The 22,640-nt window shown below is 53.3% G+C and overlaps 7 protein-coding genes across 7 annotated transcripts; 2 read left to right on the forward strand and 5 right to left on the reverse strand.

Moving 5' to 3' along the window:
- Positions 1 to 199: 199 nt before the first annotated feature.
- K452DRAFT_319107 (uncharacterized protein) lies at positions 200 to 3,526 on the reverse strand (the record flags this gene model as incomplete). Its single annotated transcript, XM_033544214.1, has 3 exons — positions 200 to 2,465; positions 2,529 to 2,614; positions 3,263 to 3,526. 3 exons carry the CDS (start codon positions 3,524 to 3,526, stop codon positions 203 to 205), a joined length of 2,613 nt encoding a protein of 870 aa, XP_033397226.1.
- Positions 3,527 to 5,705: 2,179 nt separating this feature from the next.
- Positions 5,706 to 8,081, reverse strand: K452DRAFT_228544 (uncharacterized protein; the record flags this gene model as incomplete). The annotated part of the gene is made up of 6 exons (XM_033536972.1): positions 5,706 to 7,112; positions 7,169 to 7,304; positions 7,355 to 7,445; positions 7,510 to 7,642; positions 7,690 to 7,947; positions 7,998 to 8,081. The coding sequence occupies 6 exons, from the start codon at positions 8,079 to 8,081 to the stop codon at positions 5,706 to 5,708; spliced, it is 2,109 nt and encodes a 702-aa protein (XP_033397227.1).
- Positions 8,082 to 8,372: 291 nt separating this feature from the next.
- K452DRAFT_309262 (uncharacterized protein) lies at positions 8,373 to 9,207 on the forward strand (the record flags this gene model as incomplete). Its single annotated transcript, XM_033543235.1, has 3 exons — positions 8,373 to 8,469; positions 8,500 to 8,615; positions 8,665 to 9,207. 3 exons carry the CDS (start codon positions 8,373 to 8,375, stop codon positions 9,205 to 9,207), a joined length of 756 nt encoding a protein of 251 aa, XP_033397228.1.
- Positions 9,208 to 11,229: 2,022 nt separating this feature from the next.
- Positions 11,230 to 13,515, reverse strand: K452DRAFT_228773 (uncharacterized protein; the record flags this gene model as incomplete). The annotated part of the gene is made up of 1 exon (XM_033536990.1): positions 11,230 to 13,515. A coding segment is annotated over one exon (2,286 nt), but the record flags the coding sequence as incomplete, so codon positions are not given.
- A 1,203-nt stretch (positions 13,516 to 14,718) lies between these two features.
- On the forward strand, positions 14,719 to 17,165 carry K452DRAFT_327154 (uncharacterized protein; the record flags this gene model as incomplete). Its single annotated transcript, XM_033544894.1, has 5 exons — positions 14,719 to 14,726; positions 15,443 to 15,669; positions 15,741 to 16,690; positions 16,777 to 16,955; positions 17,006 to 17,165. The coding sequence occupies 5 exons, from the start codon at positions 14,719 to 14,721 to the stop codon at positions 17,163 to 17,165; spliced, it is 1,524 nt and encodes a 507-aa protein (XP_033397230.1).
- Positions 17,166 to 17,306: 141 nt separating this feature from the next.
- K452DRAFT_298876 (uncharacterized protein) lies at positions 17,307 to 18,202 on the reverse strand (the record flags this gene model as incomplete). The annotated part of the gene is made up of 2 exons (XM_033542162.1): positions 17,307 to 18,060; positions 18,141 to 18,202. The coding sequence occupies 2 exons, from the start codon at positions 18,200 to 18,202 to the stop codon at positions 17,307 to 17,309; spliced, it is 816 nt and encodes a 271-aa protein (XP_033397231.1).
- A 738-nt stretch (positions 18,203 to 18,940) lies between these two features.
- On the reverse strand, positions 18,941 to 19,244 carry K452DRAFT_298877 (uncharacterized protein; the record flags this gene model as incomplete). The annotated part of the gene is made up of 2 exons (XM_033542163.1): positions 18,941 to 19,016; positions 19,063 to 19,244. 2 exons carry the CDS (start codon positions 19,242 to 19,244, stop codon positions 18,941 to 18,943), a joined length of 258 nt encoding a protein of 85 aa, XP_033397232.1.
- Positions 19,245 to 22,640: the final 3,396 nt, after the last annotated feature.

Below are 22,640 nucleotides of genomic sequence, written 5' to 3' on the forward strand. Positions count from 1 at the left end.
AAGAGCTGAAATTTGACATAGTCGAAAGGTGTTTGAAATCCTTAGTGGCAAGATAAAGAATGTTTGATCATTTATGCGAAGATGAGTCCCGGCAGAACCCTCTTGTAAACCCAATCTAACTGCTGAATGAAAGATATGGTTACCAACAACCTAAATGAAATGCCTTCCATTAAGGAACGGCGTAAAATGAGCGCGCTTTCGGTCACCCGTAGAACTTATTTGCTTCAACATCATCATGACGCATGTCAGTAATATCCACTGTATCATCGAAGACTATTTCTAGTCGTTGCCCAACGGATTTGATCTTGACTGAGTGCTCAAAAGCCTCGGTCGTGTTGATGCCCGCTCCAGTGTTCTTCAGTACTTCCGAGCGTGTCGAGTTCATCGCCAGCGCCACAACTTCCGGCGTCGTGTCCCAGGAGTTTGACGTCTGACCGGTTTTAATTGTGTAAAGAACATGATAGAGGGCCATTATGCAGTATAGGAGGAGCACGGCCATTGCGGCAATCTGTGTGGCGCTGCGACGGTTGTACGCATAACCCTCGACCACTACATGGGCAGTAAACTTGGTGGCATGTTCCTGCTCGGTGGCTGTCAATTCGAAGGCATGGCCACCATATCCGAGTGATGATTTTGGTAGGAATTCTTTCAAAAAGGCTGTCGGTAAATCGTTTTCGAGCCCAGTCGCGACCTCGTTTGATCCTTTGGCTGTCCCGGTCATCGTGGTATTATAGCGTACTCGAGAGATACCATTGAGTACCATGAGCGTCAGCATACTTTCTACCATGACCTCATTGAAGGCTTCATCGGGAGACTCTGTAGAATCCCACAAACCTGCAGTTTTAGCCATACGCCCAAATGCGGTCTCGTTGATAGCGTTAATTGTCGGATTGAGAAGCCGGGCCCATGCAGCTCGCGGGGTTATCTTAGGGAAGGAAGACCTTAGAATCCCTTCTCGCATTGAGTTTGGCCAGTCGTCGCTATATGAAATCTTGTAGACGAAGCGTTTTGAGTTGGTGGTAGCTTCGATGTAACGACTGACAATGCTACAAGAATAGACAGCGCTACTATTTAGTGATTCTTCCTTAGGAGGGAAGATTGCTACAGCTTGAAGTGTGGCATTAGTGCCATCTAACGTATCAAACCATAACAGATCTGGCGAACGAATGGAAGGCAGTATCTCCTGTCTAATCATTGAAGAGACGTTATCATCAACGACCCATTCGCTTAATATGGATTCAAGTTTTGCAGGGTTTCCTCCAGGGGGGTTGGTGGTAAGGTTCTGCAAGTTGGGGTATCGTATGAATTGTTCGTCAAGAGGCGATAGGCCTAGGTCCTGGCGCAGGCATCGGGTAGCTACCACAACTTGAGGCGCAGTTATGGAAGCCTTTGCGTCTTTTCTAGTCCAGAATCTCTTCTGTCTATCAATTATAATGGAAGCATACGTCCAGAAGCGGATTATCTCAGCAACGCCATCGGCGACAGCAGCCACTGGAGTAGATGCTCGAGTAAACGCTTCAGGCCAGATTATTTGAAGGTCCGGGTTGGGAGACCGAATAACAGTCCATACCGAGCGCTGGGATAAAGAACCGTCGAAAAGTAGATCGTGCGGCACGCTTGCTCTTGGTTTAAGCTTTCTCAGGTAAGGACAGTACCCACTATCAATCGCCTCCCAACCTCCATGTGGACAAGACTTGTCCCCAGTGTCAACATTGCAATGAGCGATTTGAGGTGTTATATCCAGGACTTGCGGAAAAAGGTCTGCTCTTGTGCGGTTTAACCAAAGTGTGGTACCGCCTGCTGGCCATGAGTTTAAGCTGGGTCTCATTAGCTGGGCGGTAGATGGCCCAACTGAGACACCGAGCAGAGCGGATATGAGGAGGAGGCCGATGATTTTATACTTTTTGGCTTTATTGTTCCACTTGTGTCGCATGGCACCGACCATTTCCTGGGACCAGATGACGCTGATGCTCTGAATCCGAAGTCCGGCAATGAGTGCACCAAACGGCAGGCCGTCACCGGTAGTGACCTCTCTGCGGATAAATGTAAAAAGAGTGGCAGTGAGCGAGGAGATCATTAGCAGTTCATGTAACTTCGCTGCAAACTGCAGGGCTGCCAACTTCTGATCGTCCTGTCCCGACTCGCCGGATAGTTCTCCACCAATATAGAATTCGTGAACATTCAGGAAGATCAAGGCAACGGCTGCTCCAACAGGAATGAAGTGGATCAGGGTCGTGATCCCGACTTGTGTCCTGCTCTTAAACATGGCAATCTTTGGCTCTTCTTGTAAACGCTTTCCTAGCCGACCAGCGAGTATAGGGTAAAGCGCGTTCAGCTTGAGTGTCCTGACCAATGTCCTCAGCTTCAAGGAAATGCTGTTCGGTTTCTGGGGAGATAATTCATGATTCGCGTCGACCAAAACTTCGTTTGAAGCTGTCTTTTGTGAAGCTTTACCGTCATTCACACTGTACAATAAGGGATATATCAGTTTCTTATGCCGACCCCGATGCAACAAATGTATTACGTACTTCAGTTGTCGAACATGCTCAGACATCATATAGGCCTCCTCGACATCGAGTGGGATATTATCATAGCGATATTGGATACGCTCAGACTGCCCTTCTGTGGTTAAACCCCCATCGGAAGATTGACGAGCTACTGGAAAATGATGTCGATGACGGACTGGTTGTCGATCTTCAAGCGGAATTTCCATTGATATAGATTGATATAGATGGAATGTTAGAGTCATGAAAGACAGTTCGATCGAGAAAGCGAAATTTGGCGGGGACTAGTAAGGCTGCAGTGTAAAGATGTATAATAGAGGGCAAGGAGAGACTTTATAGCCATTCTCTTCAGCCTTGTTGGCACGGCGACTCCGCGCCTACAGCTGAAGTGTGCTGCAATATTATTGGTCTATATTCTGTCTGCAGCCTGATTTTGTCCAGGTGATCGAGAAAAAACGCCTTCTCGGTTAACGGTGCTAAATCAATCATCTATAACTGCATGTCAGACGCCACAAAAAACTGATGAGATCATTTATAGTATAGTAAATCTAAAAGAAGGTACGAACGGATTCGGGACATCCAACTCTTTCTTGACGATAACAGAGTTGGGAGTCGAACGGTTTTGTCAAGTCGAACTATTTACTTCACTTACATGTAGGTTAATTTTCGTCTTTAGCGGGATTTGAGACAACGGTATTGCCTTGATCTAAGTTATCTCTCCCCCTTTGTGACTTTAGAATCACAGGATAACTTCATACTGTGCACTCTTTCATCCTCATCTCCACCTCATCTTTCTCATCTAAGACATGTCTCTCGATGCACTCGATGAAACCTGCGGCATCGGGGAACAGAAATAGCAGCATAAACGCACGCAGCACCCCATACTTTGGCTGCAGCCTGACAAATGTTGTTCGAAAGCCTTGCAGAGTCGCGATTTCCCAGATAATATACGCAACGGAGGACTTTGCTGTGTAGATTCCAACATCCCAAAACATACTGTGCAGCTTTCCTAGAACTTCCATGGTAAAAAGTCGGTAATAGTGTATGGATTAGGATGGGTCTTCAACTGAAATTGAGCTGAACCAAACATCTGACAAGGATGGGGTCATGTGCGCCTTAGATATGCACCGAATAAACCAACCAGCCACCGCGGATTACATGTAAGGTCCTGGCATCCACCTTCCAATCAGAAGCCACGCTTCTTAAACCAATAAAGTAGCTTTAGAAGACAGACCATTTAACTGATTGCGATATATTGGATCCGTCTTTTATGAAGAACCAATAACATTGTCGTACCAAATTCAAATCCATTGTTCAATAGACAATACAATTCTCGTATAAATGTATTGGTGACCAACAGGAAACTTGTCTAATTCTATATCCGCACTTTAGAGGCTTTTTCGAACAATATACTGTAGGGGACCGACACTGAGTAACCAGTCCCTCCACACCCCGAAGTGATTGTCAAACTAATCTGCAGCTTGCATTCCTGTACCGCATGTACATCTGGCAGGATCCAATTTTCAAGTTAAGGGCAAACAAGACTTATGATCTTTACCAGATCTACCGTAAACATCCGAAGCCCAATGTCGCCGCTCTCTCCATCATAAATGCGCACGGAAAGACGCCCATCCCTGTCAAACCAGTTAGTCCCCGCTATCACAACGAAATATACAGCCATGTCCCATGAATACCTTATCCGTCAGTCTAACACCCCGTCAACAGCGCGCCGTAGCACGCATTGCAGCGAAGGTCCTGCCAGTTTCCTCTGACAACAGCCACAAGCGACGCCTTTTTCTGGTCGTGGCAACGGCCGCATGTGAATTCCATGGGAAAACAAAGACGGTACAGCGTGAAGATGCCTCGTTCTGGGTAGATATTCATCACCATGAATCGGGGCCGGTGTATCCTGGTGTAGACATTGCTTTGCGAGTTGCTTGAACGATATAAAGGATGGGAGTTGGAGATTTGGTGCTTGGTGGGATTCTCTTGACCGAAGGCGGTAGTCGCAATGTGGAACCGAATGCAAGTGTTCAAATTGCATGATGGTAAATTGTGGTCTTTTATAGACTCTGTGGTTTGTTAGGTGCACGTTCACCTCTTTGTCTCATTGTATGCGACATGTCTTTCGACTTACAGGCTTTGCAGACGTTTTTGTGGAAGTGAATCATCGGGAACACACCACCAAAAGCCAGCCTGTGATTGATTCATATTCTGACTGCGGATAAGTGCATCATTGAATTAATGAACGCCTCTAAACTAGCCGTATGTAAATTGATTTTCAACTTTCAGGCCTGGCAGATGTCTTTGTCCAGTTCCACATTCAACTATCCGCAGTCAAAGACTGTTTTTCAAAAACAGGCTTTCGGCGGAGTTTGTCCTATATTTCACTTACACAAACAACATCGAATCAGCAGAGTCTCACTTTGCAACAAAAACCAAGCCATCAGACCCTAACCCCTATCCTAGTAAACACATTGCAGAAGTAAACTGCAATCAGTACGATTTCTTCATCAAGTTGACAAAATTAAAACTAGGTTCTCACTAATGATAAATCGTCAAGTTGTTGCCCAGGAATGTGAAGACGACTATGGTAGAATTAATCACTTCATAGCTAGGGTCGAGGTTTAGTCCGGGGTCAAGTTTTCATAATAGTAATTGAAAGGAGTTTCAAGGAAAATACCGGATCGGAGCTCTCAAATTTGTTTTTAGTGTTGTGACAATCTTCTTTGGCAAGGTGCTTGTCTTGGAGAGCGTGTTAGACTTGACTGTTCCGGTGTTTTACATGCCACGAGGCTTAGGAACGAATTTCATCCCTAGGCAATAACTTGTTACGCACTGGCGAGACAACCATTAGCCCCAGGCGTTTCATATAGAACACTAGGAAGACCTGGCATCATTAAGATTGTTGAAGTACCGAAAACTCTAAACGAAGTTGGTGTAGAGGTAGCCATTATATGCTAGCTCTGTTCCGGCGCTGATTCTTCTATAACAAAAACCCCCAGCTCCAAACATTTTCTTAGCTGACAGTCATTTATCAGCTCGGCTCGAGCAACAATACCCAACAGACCAAAGGTATGCACTCAGTCTCATTATATAAGAAACACCAATAAAATAAGTAAAACACCAAAGCAAAAAAATCAGTATTCCCAGCTCAACATCTATCCTACAAATGTAACCACAGTCATACTACACCGGAGATTATCCATCCAGCACCCTTTTTCCAGCCCTGAGAGTTGCTATCTCCTTGCTGATGCTTGCCCTTTTTTCTGTTGTGCTAGATCGCTCGCCAGCAATCTCTTCGAGCTCATTTTCTGGCAAGAGGCTAACAAATTCAGGCGAAAAGATGGACAAAGGGCTAACAGGGCCGCTTATGAGGTAATAGTCGACTGCCTGCATACAGATCGTGTCGATGAACCTTTTCAAAGCCACCTTGTAGTAGGACTTCAGAATGTCATGCATGTCCTCGACAGTCTGGTCATCGTTACTGACGAAGACGTTCAGCGTGTCCCGGAGCCTTAATAAAGGCTCTTTGTCATCATCATTTGTCACCCAGCTCTTGAGGCTCCGTAAACGCTTCTCAACTCTGTCGAGCCGGCGCTTCCTGAGGTTGTCGGCGAAGTAATGGTTCAAAGTAATAAGCTTTCCATTACGCTCCACGGAGTCCAGGAAAGTAACCTGTGCGAGAGCCCGCTGGTAGCACTCCAGTACCGATGGACGCAGCTTAGCCCACAGGCGCTCGATTGTGAGTGGATCCTCACAGACGTGGTGGAGTACATTGTGAAGAAATTTGTGTATTTTCCCAATGGCGCCTTCAACGTGGGTAAAGGCTAGGTTTTCCCATTGCTTCGAAAGCTCCAAGAAAAGGGTAGGAAGAAGAGAAGGGTTGATGGTAGCTACATCAAATCCTTTCGAACTGTCGAATTCATTTCTTATCCAACTGATAATGTCGATTCCTTGCATATAGGTCCAATCTTCTGGTTTTCGACGCAGCATGATGCTATCCAGTTCAGGGAACTCAGGAGTATCGTTTTCGGACGAAGAAGGTGTGGTCATTTTACTCTCAGTTTGAGAGCCTTCAGGTACTGCCGGTGGTCCGTTGCTGGTGAAGTGTCGAGAATAGCTTTCAGAAAACATAGTCTGCGAAAAGTCCTCGTTCAGCCGCGCCAGTACTGTCGCAAGCCTATACTCGGGGTCTTTGAAGCAGCGATCTCGTGAGTAATACCCATCAACAGACTTGGTGGCAATGACTTGGAATGCTGAAGAAATTCGTGTGAGATAGGCCCGTTGTTCTTCTGCGGATTGCCGTGCTGAGCCAAGCTGCTCTAGTTGCCGCTCGCATTCTTGGATTTTCCTATAGACGTCCGTGGTGACTGCCCTGAAATTCTGTCTTGTTACCTCTACCAAGAGTTTGTCCAACCTTTTCTGTAGGGCTGAGATGCCAGTCCTGTCCTTCGGAGCAGAGCACCAAGGAGACGATTCGAAGAATGCTCTCTCCTCAGTGTTTCTGTCCTCCAGAGATGATTTTTGCCTGCTTTGGCTACGGTTGCACACGACCGTATATCCAAGACTGTTGCGGCTCTTCTTTCCGTTTATAAGATCCAGGACCTGGAGTATTTATTAGCCTTAAAGCCCTCCTATATTCTATAAGCGGAGGAAAATACACTGTGCTCAGCTCCTTTGTCTACCAAATCGGGTTTAGTAAGGACACCAAGTGTACGTTGATTCCTCGGGTCCACGTCTTCCGCCATTTGAATTATTTCCTGGGTGGCGATGTCGACGTTTGCGGGAATGACAGCACTGAGCAACTCAATAAGATTTCTGGGTGGTTGTTACAAGAATAAACTTACAGTATTATGCTTCGCGGATTCCTGATACGCTTGTCGATCATCTGTCGCACGAGGGCTATATCCTCCTTTGTTGTTTGACCAGGGGTAGGCTCTGACGAGAAGTTATTAGTTTTATCAACGCGCGAAGGCTAATCATGAACTTCTCTGAAACTTACTCCTGAAGATACCTGGAAGGTCTATGACACTAAAGTGCTCATAGCGCGGTCCGGAAAGTTCGATCTTGAGCGTGTCGTCGGAAAAGGATGATCCGCCGGAAGCGCAACCTGAAATCCCCATTTTCTGGCTAGCCTTAAGAGAATTAGTCACAAGCATGCTTTTGTGATTACTCTACCTACTATAGACAGAATTTTCAAGTATTTGTCTTCGTTGAAGTCATCCAAGTTTGTAGTTTCGAAAAGTGGGATAGGCTTCTTTAGCTGGCTCGCCTCATCTGACTGAATAATGCTGATGTCGACCTTCTGCTCCGGTGATCGCTTGAAGACAATTTGTGTCGGAAAACGGGTGCACAGTCCAGAATCGCGTGGGAAAGGGAGAGCTGTTAAGCCTTCGAGCACGGAGCTCTTCCCACTTGACTGGTCCCCAACAACGACAAGCTATAATAATTGTTAGTACATTTATAGGAAAGTCTAATAGAGTTGCTTACTTGTGGTAAAGACACATAACGGTCTAACCGAAGGGCGTAGAGTTCGTCGATTTTTTCCAGACGAGTAGTGTCTTCGGCAAGCATTTTCAATAGAGAGCGCTTTGCAGTACGTGAAGAAGTTCTAAATGCTGCGGTATTTAGAAGTGCACGTTTAATGGTCTTTATCAGTAACCTCTCTCTTAAAAGAATGTCAGATATTGTTTGGTTGAGCCATAGATAGAGCAGTACCTCATTCTGGCAGTCTCCATGCAGCTAGCAGAGTACTTCCCTTGCGAAAACGTCTAACCAGCTGATAGCTACTCTCAATTCGTCAACAGAGAGTCCCGTTCCATTTTATGTGGGAATGTGGATGCTTTCGGGCCAGTTAAGCACGGAATGTACAAGAACGGTGAGCCAATTGCATTCCAAAGACGCAATTACATCCGTGCTGAAACTTTTATAAACATCACATTATCTTTACTCGAGACGGGAGGTAAGATGGCTTCACCTCTTGTTTGTAAAGGCCCTCCGATCACTCTAGAGCAACGTCTTGCTCTTACGGACTCGAAAATATCCTTGGTCTTTCCTCAACACAAAATCGAATTTGTCACCTCGAGATGCGAAGTAAGCACTGGAAACGTAAGTGCCCTAGAGAATAATAAAGTGCATATAGCTTACTCTGCTTTAGCAACTGCGCCATTTTATCGACGGCAAAATACTTCGCCTTGATCTTCTTTCTGGCCTTGGGACCCAGTGGCGCATCTTTGATGTAAACGGAATGGTCATCGACTTATCAAAATGGAATGCAAGTAATTCTGCCGCGGCCACCTACACTATCAAAATCCTGCCACCTGAGGATCGCCTTTATGGAATTCCTACGGCGCCTTTAAAGCCAGAGGAAATGCTTCATATTCCCGACACTCATACATGCATCACTGCCATCGTCCAAAAGACTGAAGGTACGAAGAAAAAAAAGAGGACTATCCAGTCGAGATCGAAATTTATAGTCCCATCGGAAGCCACAGTCACAGAGCTTTGGTTACGACTGGGTGAGTATCTAGGCTGCAACATAACAAGGCTTTTTGTCCAACAACCGGGTATTGAAGACAGGTGCAGTGAAACACCTCCGTCTAGAATTTTCCGGTACGATAGCAAGAGAATTTTCGAATTGTCTTCGAACAGCGTTCTACATCTTTTAGTAGATATAGGCTTCGGTATACAGGGCATGTAATATTAGGATTTGTCGTTTTCTTTTCTATCGTCATAAGATAGTCAAGTATTGATTGGGTTTTCTTTCGAATATCATCTGATGAAAAAGTCAACTTCACCATAAGAATAAAAGTATTAATGTCCCTCACCTATATCCGAAGTTCAAGGTTGAGCGAAGCTGGCCAGTTAGTGCGTGCCACGCGGGTCCCAATTGGGCACTGGTTTGCCGGCGTCGCTCAACGGTGAACATCGGATTTGGGTGAGGGACGTTAGTCTACTAACTAAGCATTTACTTTGCTACTAAATATCAACCGAAACTTTCTACAAACTTACTATATATACAACGTGCATGTATATACCTCTGATCAGTATACAAAACAGAACCAAAGCAGATATACAATAACCTTCGACTCTACATCGGGTAACGAGCAGGGCCGCTACAAACGACTTACTTTCCATTCGTCTGCTCCACACCACCATGGATTCAAGAATCTACTGGCATACAACCCGCCCGGTTATTTATAGCGCTACATTAACCTTTCTCTTAGCACGCGCCTAACACACTCACCACACAGCAATTACAACCACTCACTTACTTAATCAAAACCAACGCACCACTAACAACACATCCACAACCACAAAAGCAATAAATTGGTATCCATATCCAATCCGCTCCAATCCATAGCACACCCACACCAACACACAACACACAACATCGAACCACCTACAAACACCTACAACCCGTCCATCCACCCCGTCCATCCACCTCACCCATTCACCCCATCCCATCCCGCCACAACAGCACCGCCATCCCACCACCACATCCTCTCCCTTCCTCCCCAGATCAATACCCAAGCCAAGCCAAGCTAACAGCTAACAGCTAACAGCTAATCCCTCGCAACACAGACAACAACAACAACAACAACAACAACGCCGCCACGACCAGACCAGACCAAAGAAACAGCAAAACGACAAAACCCAAAACCCAAAACCCAAAACGAGAGAACTAAGCCGCGTGCGCGCACGCTTACGCGCTTCCTTTCCCTTCCATACCCATCCCCATCCCATCCCATCCCATTTCCTGCATAGATCGATTGCAATGATTGCATAGATTGCATAGCATAGCGCCATCGTTCCATCCATACGTATTCATCAGTCGTAAAAATACTTCCTCGCTTCCTTCTCTTCCTCGTCCTCCCCCCATCGCCGTATACCCCTACCCAACCCCCACCAATCCAAACCACCCACACAACCCCACCCCCAGCTACAGCTCCATCGCCCCACCACCATCATCATCAGCATCATCATCATGCCGCTCCTCCCCTCGCCCCCGTCTCCGCCCCCGCTCGCAATCAACGCCCGCAAGCGTCACCTTCGTCGGCAAATGATCGAACACAGACTCCGGCACCGTCTTGCCCACCACCGCCGCCTCAGCCGGCGACAATGTCGGGCTGAGCGGGTCATGGGTATGCGTCGCCGGCTTAGACGCAGAAGCGTCATCGCTTCCTCCAGTGAGGGAGCGGTGATCCAGCTCCATCGCCGAAGAAGAAGAAGAGAGAGCCGGCGGCTGCACCGCCGCTACAACAGCTGACCCATCACCATCGCCATAACCATCATCGTCCCCAACCTTGTCTTCAAAGAAGCCGCCCTCCTCCGCCCCAGCCGTCGAGTCAATCATCCCGCACAGCTCAAGGTTCATATCATGTATACTTCGGCGCATAAACACGTCTTCGGCATTGAAGTCGCGCAAATCGACGCCCACCACGGCCGACGCCGGCTCGTCGAACCCCGAGTCCTGGTGCACGGGCGGGCTGAAGCGGCGATCGTGGTGGTCGTGGTCAAAGCGCGCCTCGGCCGCCAGGTCCGCGAGGATGTTGTCCTGCGACGCGCGGTCCTGGAACGAGCTATTATTCCTGAACAGACGGGCGCGGCTGTACGAGGGCAGCGGCGACGGAGGAGGCATGTCTTGCAAGCCGGCGAGGTCCGGGTAGCCGGCCATGGGCGGCGGGATGAGCGCCGGCTCGGCCTCGAGCGCGTCGGCTGCGAACGGCGTGTGCGCTTCCGTCGTCGGCGTCGAAATGCACACCGTGGCTTGCTCCTGCGTCATGAAGTCGTGGTGGGGGTCTTCCAGCTTGAACGAGTCGCGTTGCACGAGCCGCGTCGACCCGTCTACGTATATTTGCTCCCAGGGCCGCTCGTGCTCGGGTGGCGGCGAGGCCAGTTCGGGCTCTGCTTCGCTGTCGCCGAGAGACATTGCGGATGTGGATGGGGGGCTGAAGATGGGGGAGTTGGTGTAGCGTTGTCGGAGGTCTGCGGGGGATCTTCCACGGCCTCCGATGACGTAGGAGCCAGAGCTCTCGGCTTCGTAATCTGTAGGTGGGCCAATGTAGCTGAAAGTAGTCGAAGGATCAAGGCTTGGTGGGTCAGCAGGCTCCGATGAGATGTGATTTCGTCTGTGCTGGTCAATATCTTCATGGTCAACGGCTGTCTTTGGATCGATATACTCCTTGTCCGACCGGTGTGTCATCACGCTATGTCTGGCATTCGAATTTGGTCTTGTAGTTGCCGGATCGAGATCCGGGAACCTGGAGAGGAGAGACTTTGCCGTGGGCCTGTCGCGGGGATCAGGACTTAAGCAAGCCTCAACAATGTCTTTAAAGTACGAGGGGACCCCGTCGCTTGCAATCGTAAACATCAATGGACGTTCCTGGCGCTCGGGCTCATCCTGCTCTTCGGCAAGAGCCCACAAGACCATGCCGAGCTGGAACAGGTCTGACTTGACGCCAATGTAGATGCCGATCCTCTGGCCAGATTCGATCAGCTGCGACAATTCAGGCGGTTCCCATCCCACGGGGCATCCTCGCCGGTTGATGTCAATAATCTTCGCGTCGTCATTCGAATCGATAACGATGTTCGAAAGCGTAAAGTCACCCTGCACAAACCCGCTCTCGTGAATCTCAGATAGGCCCTGCACAATCTGCCTGGCCCACCGCTCCCGTCTTGGCCAGAGCATTTCCTTGGTCTCTTTCCAGTCATAAACCAAGTCCACGAGGGCGCCCTTCTCGGCGTAGCTGATGAGAAGCCCCACGATGCGGTCTTCTCTGTCGTCTGTAATAATGCCCGCAAATTTGATAACGCATTGCGAGGCTCGAAGACGGCTGAGGGTATTTATCTCGTAAAGAAACTCTTCAACCGCCTCGGGCCCGGGTATCTCTTTCTTGATGTAAACTTGACCAGCAACGGAGATTTTGTACACAAAACCAGATAAGTGCGACTCAAAGTGAACATCACTCTCGTGGAAAACCCGGCAGTCCAGATGGGCGACTGCCGACGTGGATGGATAGGGGATAATTTCATTCATGTCCTCCGTGACGTGGACATGCAGGCGGCCATCGTCAGTTTGGAGTTTGAGGTTCGTGACGGTCTCGTAAAATTGGATATCCAGCAAAGAATCCCGGATCGACTCGTAAATTCGTGCGCTCTTGTCGCGCTGGTAGTGTAAACTCTTCAGGTCAGCTTCAAGGGAGTCCTCCGGAACCCCGCGGTAGTCGATGGAAATGGTCACTCTTCGCCACCTGTTGGGCTCTTCGGCGTAGGTGACGAAGAACTTTTCCCGGTCAGACATGTCCCGGAAGTGCATGCTCAAGTTCAAGATCCATTTCGCGTCCAGCTCCTGCTGGATGACATGGGCGTCGGCGGACTCTGATAATGCATCGTCAGAAAGATCACCAGCTGCTGACAAGGGCGGGGGGTGTCCCCAAGGCGACTGAGGGGGGTTGGAGCGGTCGTCATCTCCTTCCTTGCCCCCCTTTGGGTCATCATATTGTTGGAGTAATGATTCTTGGGTGGAGCTGTTATTGAAGGGACGCAAGGAATCCGGGGCGGACTGGCGCAAGGGGAAGCGAGGCGGGGGCGAGAGAGGCCGTCGCGGCACCGACTCTGGGAGGTCTCTCCTGTCGGCAGAGAAAGCTCTCCGCTCAGAATGACCTGGCTCGGCCGGGATCAGCCTGTCTCTCTTCTCCAACTCCTGCCTCTTGAATGTCATATGCCGGGGTAAGCCGGGAACGACGGTCCTCGAGCGCTTCCTGCTGCCCGGCTCTTGCGGCCTCGTCTGTGGCTGCGGTGCCTTTTCCCACGCGGCCGGCGGCAGGGCGTCGGACTCGTCCCTCCGCAACCAGCCGCTCAGCCTGTGCAGAGAGAAGCGATCCCACATGTTTGGTTTTCGGTCAAGGGCTTGCGATTGCGACAGAGGCCTCGGAGGAATGGGCGTATCTTCGGTGGAGGGGAGCGGGGGCGGTTGCGACGCGATCGAAGAAGTGCCCCAAGCCATGTTGGCCGAGTCGCTGCAAGGATGCAGAAAGGAGGTTGGACTGTCTCACAGCGGAATCACCATCGAGAGGCAGAGATTTCATGCGGTGGGCGCCGTGTGTAACGCGAATCTGCGGGTCGCCATGAGCGGTTCAAGAGGGGGAGGCTGAAGGACTCGTCGGACCGGAGAAAAAAGTGGTGAGAAGGTCGCGGGCGGCGGTGTCGAGGGCGACTGGGCTTACTTGAGGGCGCAGCAAGTGTGCGAAGTCGGGGATGAGGCGCAGGCGTTGGCATTCACCCCCCAGCGACTCATGAGGCGAGGAGGCTTGCAAGCCGAAAGGGAGACATCACATTGCAGCGCCCTCGTGCAACAGCGTGCTACAGAACCGCTTCATCGTCAACCGTTATATCACGTCGCATCCGCCCGCCAGCACGTCGCATATTGGGCACCCACACAGCAAGGAGACTTGCCTTATCGCCCTTGGCCTCGTGTGCGTTGGCAGCTTCGCATACGTCGAACCGGTGACCAGGATGCGCAGCGGGCGTCCAGTCGCGGGTACGATGTGAAGAGCCTACGTGCCTATTAACTACTAACGCGCTATCGTCGACTGGCTCCGGCTCGGTCCGCACCAGCTCGGAATGCTGCGTCATGGTCCGTATTTGAGATTTCAAGGCCTTTCTCCGGCACAAGAGTCAGGCGCACCATTGCCGCGCATGTACATGGCATCAATGGCCTTCTAGCTCCCTTCGAGAAACTATCGACCGGCATGGCACGTCTGGTACACAGGTGGGCTTTCTGGAATAGACGACCCACTTTCCTTTTTCGTGCCCTGTCCCTTCTCTTTCGGGACTATCGATAGATGAATTTGTCGATGGACGAACGGGAGCCCGTCCTTGTATGTGCTAACAAAGGTGGGATGGGATATTCCTTGCTCTAGATAAGAGGCGGGTGAAGGCTTCATTTTGTTATACGAGCATCAGGTGGTTGTTGCAGCAAAATATTGGATTCCATTTTATTATTATTATTTTTTTCTTTTCTGAAAGAACGAAAGAATAAAAGCGAAGACACATATTGCTTCAATCTATTTGCTTCACGATTGGGGTCTCGCGGATGAACCATGTTGGTGATGGATGGCTGCTGCTCCTGGAACATTGTAATTCACATCTTTACAATGAATGGTAGCTGTTAGAACCGAAATACCAAAGATACTGCAACCGTGCGGTCATGTTCCCGTGAGGAAATTGAAACACTCTGCCGTTTCTGCTTGTCAGGACCTATGTAGAACCTGAGCCCGTAGCCAGATGAAGCAGCTCTCAAGAGCATACAAACCACAACAACATCTACTCCTCCGACCGTCGCATATGCTTACAAAGTACACAGTCCATCCATAAAGACCATTCGTTGATCGAGGTGTCACTTACCGTTCATAGCAGGATTCTCCCATCCTCCATCATCATCTTCATCACCACCAACCACCCCACCAACCGCCCAACCCCCAACAGCAACCCGGATACTCAGCGAGCGAGCGGAATCGACAAACGACGCGAAAGCGGGGGAGCAGCAGCAGGCCGGACAGAAAGCGGGCCATCATCACGCCGGACAGGGCTAGCCGGATCGGGGGAAGCGCAGCGTCTACCTAGCGAGTCGGCTTATTCGGGCTATTGGCTCGGTTTATTCGTCGCAGGCAGCGTGGAAGGATTCCTGCCCGGTCATTGGGAGCCGCGTGGCTGTTGCTCTGCCGTTGCTGCTGTATATAAGAGCCTTGAGTGCGCTTCAATTCTTCTCTGCGTTCGTTTGCTTGTTTGCTTGTTTGTACAGACAGACAGATACCTACCTAGTTAATCAGGCAGCCAACGCCATGTTCAGCCTCGTCGAAACAAACACCGCGGCCATGGGCCTGGTGACGGTAGTGAGTTCCATTTAAGCGTCTCCAACTCCTTCTAACGAGCAAATGGGCCCTCTACTTCGCCGCCTACGCCCTCTACAACGCCTACCTGCACCCGCTGCGCGCCTACCCCGGCCCCAAACTCCTCGCCGCATGCGCCCTCCCGCGCATCCTCAACCGCCTCAAAGGCACCGACTTCGCCTACGTGCACTCGCTGCACGAGCGCTACGGCGACGTCGTCCGCGTCGGGCCCAACGAGCTGAGCTTCATCAGCAGCAAGGCGTGGAAAGGCGTGTTTGCCCTGCCCTCTCAACCTGTCCACCATCCAAATTTTTTTTTAAAAAAAAACTGACACCCGCAGACATCTACGGACACGCCACCCCCGGCAGCCCCGTCCTCGTAAAAGACCCCAACGCATACGGCAAGCCGCCCGCCTACCGCGCCGGCCTCTTCAGCGCCCCCGACGCCTCCCACGCGCACCAACGGCGCGTCTTCGCGCCCGCCTTTTCCGAGCGCGCCCTCGTGCAGCAGACCCCCCTCCTGCAAGCTTACGCCGCCCAGCTCATCCAAATCCTCACCTCTTCCTCTTTTCCCTCCAACACCCCCGTCAACCTCATCCAAGCCTACAACCATGCCACCTTCGACATCATGGCAGACCTGGCCTTCAGCGCGCGCCTGGACCTCCTCCGCGGCGACCCCGCCCACCGCCCCTGGGTCGCCGGCATCTTCGACGCCCTCAAGCTCGGCGGCATCGTCAGCACCCTGCGCTTCTACTTCCCGGGGCTGGTCGCACTCCTCAAGCTGCTGCTGTCGCGCCGCATGAAGCAGCGGCGCGCTGACCATGACCGCTTCGCTGCTGAGCTTGTGGATCGGAGGCTGTGCCGCGGCGAAGGCGGCGAAGGTGGAGAAGGCAGAGAAGGCAGAGAAGGCGGAGAGGCGAGGGGTAAGCGCCGCGACATCTGGAGCCTAGCGATCGCGAGCAGCAGCGACGGCAGCGCGATGAATCTGGAGCAGATGCACGCGAACGCCGCGACGTTCATGATCGCAGGCACAGAGACGACGGCGACGCTGCTGGCAGGCGTGACGTTTTTCCTTTTGGGGCACGGGAGCGCCATGGCGCGGCTGGTCCAGGAAGTGCGGGGCGCGTTTGCGGCCACGGACGAGATGTCGCTGCAGCGGCTGGCGCAGCTTAGATATCTCAATGCGTGTCTGGAGGAGGCGCTGCGCTTGTATCCGCCTGTGCCGCAGGGCATGCCGCGCCGCACGCCGAGCGCGGGCTGCGTTGTTGCGGGCGAGAGCGTCCCCGGCGATGTAAGTGTCGTCTTGGTGGGCTGTGTTGTGCTCAACCTACCTAAGCGCCTCTTTGGGACGAGCAACTGACGGAGCGCGCTGGCTAGGTCACCATTTTCCTCACGCACTGGGCGGCGTACCGCTCCGCGCGCAACTTCGCGCTGCCCAACGACTTCATTCCCGAGCGCTGGTTGACGGGCCCCGACGCGGACGCGCGCTTCGCCCACGACGACAAGAGCGTGCTGCAGCCGTTCTCGGTCGGGCCGCGGAACTGCTTGGGCAAGAGGTATGTACGTCGGCCGAAGGAACGGAGAAGCAAGAACTGACATGTACCAGCCTCGCGTACCACGAGATGCGGCTGCTGTTGGCGAACATGGTCTGGAGCTTCGATATCGAGCTGTGCGAGGAAAGCCGCAACTGGGCGCACCAGAAACAGTGGTTCTTGTGGGAGAAGCCGGCGCTGATGGTCAGGCTGAGGCCTGTCGTGAGGACGTAGGTAAAGTAAAGTAAAGGCACCTAGAAGCACGGTAGCGAAATTGCCAAAAAGCCGCATGTATGTACGTAGATTTCCCCTCTCCTCTCCTCCCATCTTAGAACATACAAACCTCAACCCAAAAAGAAGCCCCTACCTCCTTCCTCAAGGCGCCCTCAACGCGCCATCAACCTCGACCACACTCCCGTTCATATACCTGCTCTCCTCCCCAAACAAAAACGCCACCACGTCCGCCACCTCCTCCGGCGTCCCCATCCGCTCCAACGCATTCCCCCGCGCCATCCCCGCCACAGCATCCCCACCCTTGACCACCCCCGCATTCGTCGGCGTATCAATGTACCCCGGCGCGACGACATTCGTGCGCACCCCCCGCGGCCCCAGCTCCAGCGCCATGCTCTTGCTGAACCCAACCACGCCCCACTTGGTGGCGCAGTAGATGGCCTGGCGCGCGAAGCCGCGCACGCCGCAGATGGACGACACATTGACGTAGGCGCCGCCGGGGGTGGCCATGTGCGGCATTGTTGCCCGTGTTACGAGGTACACGCCGCGCAGGTTCGTGTTCACCAGCTTGTCCCAGTACGCGTCGTCCGTGTCGGTCAGGTCGTAGCTGGTGGGGTTGACGCCCGCGCAGTTGAACACGCCGTGCAGGACTGCGGCGGATGCGGCTGGGGCGTCAGCGCCAGCATTGGCGGAGGAGGAGGAGGAGGAGGCAGAAGCGGCAGCCACGACGTCCCTAACGCACGCCGCCACCGCCTCGCTCGCCGTCACGTCCAGCGCGCCGCAGTAGGCGGTTGTGCCCGCGCCGCAGAGCTGCTTCGTCTGCGCGCAGCTGTCGGGGTTGATGTCCGTGAGGGCGAGGCGGGCGCCGAGGCTCGCGAGCTTGATCGCTGTGGCGCGCCTGTGTTGTAGAGTGTGTGTGAGTGGGTGAGCGAGGGCGTCGCGAACGTGGGGCGTGCGGGGGACGCTCTACCTACTTACCCTATGCCGCTGCCGGCGCCGGTCAGCAGGAAGAGCTTCCCTGCGAGGGGCTTGCTGGCCATTTTATTGTTGTTGTTGTTGTTGTTGTTGTTGTTGTTGTTGTTGTTGGATTTGGAGCGCTGGAGGAGTGTGTGGGCTGCGGAATGGATGAGTCCTGTAGGTATTGTTCTGTTTGTCGGGCTGCTTGTCTTTTGCTGCAAGGCGGGGCACGACGGCGTTGAAGAGCACTGCGGGAGTGGGGAGCGCCGCCGTTTGTTATCGAGGCTCCACGCCGTTGGCACCCGGCAGGAGTGGGCGGCACAACACCAAAAGTGGACCACGACCATCGCATCGCACCAAGCACTCCTGCTGAGACGGGAACACTTGTTCATCACCCTCTCACGCGCAGCATCGCCGTTCTTTCGCTAGCAGTTTGGTTTGTTTGGTTTGTTTGTTTGGTTGCTGTTGCTGTTGAAGATCAGATTGATTGTACCTCTGCCTTCCCAACAACGCGGGCGCAGAATCCCCTTGCATGCATGCCTGGCGGCGGCGCGATGCGTGCCGATGCCCTGAGATGGGAGTCCCGTCGCGTTTGTTATTTCCCATATGCGTAATTTCCACCTCTTCAGCGGCACCATACCATCGTCGCACGCGCTCTCGAGCATGCGCATTAACCCAGCAATCGAGACACCAGGGGGGGATATATGTAACATGAATAGAGAGAAAGCCCGACCCCGTCACCGATAGATGATGATACCCAAGCCTCGGCGTGTTTGTAAGAAACTCCAGAAACTCCAAAGATAAAAAAAAGAACTCAAAAATCACACCTCGTCGCTCGAGAGGGGTGTTTCGATCATCAGCGGCGACTGCGGCTCCCCGAGGATGAACTGCTGTCGTCTACGCCGGTTGGCTCGCTTTTGCAGCCGCAAGATCCCGCATGTACTCCTTCTTATCCTTGGCCTGCATGAGCGACAGCAGGATGAAGTCGGTAACGTAGAAGATGATGAAGAAGAGCGCGATGCCCGCGCCCACGTGGCTCTCCAGCGTGTTCTGCGTGAAGATGGTGCCGCTCTTGTCGGCCGTGGTGGTAGTGGCGGTGCTAGCAGCGGCGGTGGTGGTGGCCATGTTGCTGTTGTTGCGGAGAGCGAATAGATGGATGGGCTGCGCACGGCGTATCAGTCTTTTGTTCGTTCACGCGCCTGGGACTGAGCGCAAAAGAGACTTACGACCGAGAGGTTGGAAGGACGGAGGGACGGGACGGGACAGCAGAGCTCGTGAGCGGCAGGACTGAGAAGGGATGGGAAGCTTCTCCACGCCGGGCCAAAAAATGCTTCTATATACCGCGACGGCCGTCCGCGCGTCTGAGGCAGAGGCCAAGGGGGGCTGTACTGTACCCACCAGAGCGGCCGAGGGACTTCATGCCAGCACCCTTGGGCCTTCACACACCATGACGACGGGCGGAGACGGGCCACGGCTCAGCCTTACGGGTCAGGGACCCCCAAGCACGGCGGCTCGCCCCATGCCGCTTGCCCGAATCAGGGTCTCAAGCGGGCGACGTTGCGACAGAAAATGACCTGAAGGGCTCGCTGGCGGTCAAGGGGCCGGGTCTGCACGTTGCAGCTTGGCGGTGCATGGAGCCTTCTTTCTGCGGGTCGTGACTGCCATGACGCGTGCCAACAATTGGTGTCGTGGAATCCCAAACAACGACAATTAATTCCTCGGTGAGAAAGTCCGCCGTTGGACATGAAGATCGGCTGTGGGACTGACTGGGAATACGAAGAAAGGGTCCCCTACCTACATAGCAGCCCTTCTGCCGCAAACGCGCGCGCGCGCCTTCACCGCGTCAAACCCCCGCTGTCGACCCAGCGCGCGCTCTTTTTTTGGAGGTTCGAATGACGACGGGCGCGACAAGGCGGACGGGATATTGCGATGACGCGGGAGAGGGGCCGCTGGGGGTCGCTGTGGACACTGGGGACGGCAGGGCGGCGTTGCAGGGACTCGGATGAGATCCGAAAACTCGCCCAAGCTCCCTCGCTTGTAGCTCCGTTCCTGGGCAGGTGCCATGCTCGGACGCATTTCGGACGACAACACCATTCCGATCCTACCGACAAAGCTTCGATTCGGCCTGCCACCTCACTCCCGTGACCCTCCCTCTCTCCTGAGAGAGCGCCTTCACCGAAATAGAAACTGGACCCTCCTGTTCCAGAGTTCCCACGGTTCCAATCGCGTTTCCAGCCCGGCGTCGCCTTGATTCATGTCCTCGAAGCCTCATCTCCTGTTCCTTGCAACTGGCCGTGGAATGAGAAAGAGCTGGCATGGGCGGGAACCCGTGGGTGGAATTTTCGTGCGAAACTCATCAGCTGCGGCATTTGTCAAAGCCCGCTGCGTTGTCCAAAATATCCCGCTTATTATTTCAGGACTGCGTCGAGGAATGATTCGAGTTGCAAATCGTGCTGGACCTGTCTCACATCCCAGCCAACGCATAGGTACGCGGGATTGACACGTGCGAAGAGACCGCCTCAACACCACGTGTGGAATCCTCACCACCATGTGGCGCCATGAAGACAAGCCTGATAGGAATGTTGCGAAGCACAGCATACAGGCCTTCACCGTAAAACTCAACTTTATGAACGGATGACGTGCCGGGTCAACTATAGTGCGGGCACGTGACATCCAATCATCTACAAGCATCAGCACATCTTCTCTATCCAGACTATTCCAGTAACCTTCTAGCTCATCGCCAGATCAAGCTTTTGTCGCGCATGTCGGTCACCTGGCCTTTGCTAGATGCGCGCCAAAGTGTTGGTGCAACGCAGGCTATCGGGACCCCGCAGATTCGCATCACATCACTTCACTCGCACGACTCCATGCCAACGGTTCAACGCTCCCTCGACCACCAACCCTGCAGGGATACGCATCTGATTTACGCCCGAGGTTTGATGCACTGAGGCTTGGCACGTGCTGGGGCGGCTCTCTCGGAGCGGGAGGAAGCCCATCGACGCCGCCCGGTGATCTGATCTGATGGTAAACCGGTGGTCCACTCAGCTGCCGCAATGAGTAATACCAAGACGAGACTGCTGGAGCTGCCGGTGGAGCTCTTGGACGAGATCACCGGCCTTCTAGAACAGCGGGATCTGTTCAGTTGGATCCGCGTGTGCCGCCTCTTCCACGCCATCGGCGAGCCGAAGCTTTACGCCCATGTCGTCTTGTCCAAGTCCCAGCAGCAAGTCGACGCCTTCCACACTGCCCTGAAAAGCAAGCCCGAGCTGAAGAAACGCGTCTTGACGGCCACCGTCGACGCCCTCGCCAGCTACTACGCCGAAAATGCCACGCTCTGGTCCGCCTGCGACGCCTTCCCTCTCCTCTCCTCCCTCCCCAACCTCCGCCTCCTCGTCATAAAGTCCCCCAACAGCTGGGTGGCGCAAAACGTCCACCACGACATGGACTCGCACAGGCTGGACGAGCTGCTGGCCGGCGCGAGTCTGCGCGTCCTGCCCCCGGCCCAGCGCACCCTGTCACACCTCACGACGCTGGATGTCGAGTTCCGCGAGCGGGACCCCGTCTACGACAGCGAGGCCCACTGGCTCACCACCTCCGACGACGACGACGACGACGACGACGATGCCGCGTGCTCCGTCTTCCTGAGCCCGACGCTGCGCGACCTCACGCTGCGCAACTGGCACATGCTCGAGTACGACGGCAGCCGCGTCTCGTCGCCCTCGCTCCGCAAGCACAGCACGCCGCTGCAGCGCCTGCGCCTCCTCGACTGCAGCCTCAACTGCCCAGCCATGGCAGCGCTGCTAGCGCTCCCCCACCACCTGCGCACGCTGGACCTGTCCGTCCGCTGGCTCGCGCCCGGCTACCGCCTCGAGGACCACGAGTTGTGGTTCGCGGTCTCCACGCTGTCGGAGTGGGCCGAGGCGTTTGCGCTGCAAAAGCACGCGTTGCAGCGGCTGACGTTTTGCGGTGAGGTGTTTAAGCTGCCTTGGACGGGGGGGCTGGAGCTGGATTTGAGCGCCATGCAAGCGTTGCGCGAGGTTGTGTTTGCTGCGCAGGGGTTTTTGGTCCGTTATGCGGACGGCGATGTGAGCGGGGTGGCGGGGTCGTGGGGGCGTGTGTTGGTGGCGCAGGGTGTGAAGGTGGTTGTAGAGACGAAGAGTAGTGTTCGGGAGGGGCAGGATTGAGGGTAGGATGGAAAGGCAAGCCTGCTGCGTGTGCTTGTTGCATGCCCTGACTGCTCGGGTTCTAGCCGTGAGGCTTTCGGACTCGGTAGTCTTGGGCGGAAAAAGCAAATAGGTGGTAAGCAGCAAGCAAGCAAGCCATGGGCCTTATTATAGCCTCGCAGCCCTGGACGTGCCTTTTTATAGACTCAAAAGATCCCGCTGGACGTCACCCCCCTGCTTCCGATAACAGCCAACATCTCGTATAGAGGCTATAGCGCTTGTGCAACGTTACTGGAAGTGGTGGCTCAGCTGGAGAAAGTTGGCATATACCCACCAACGCGCCGACTCGTCTTTGTAT

The sequence above is a fragment of the Aplosporella prunicola genome (genome assembly GCF_010093885.1).
Source record: "Aplosporella prunicola CBS 121167 unplaced genomic scaffold K452scaffold_14, whole genome shotgun sequence".
In the NCBI taxonomy this organism is placed as follows: domain Eukaryota; kingdom Fungi; phylum Ascomycota; class Dothideomycetes; order Botryosphaeriales; family Aplosporellaceae; genus Aplosporella; species Aplosporella prunicola.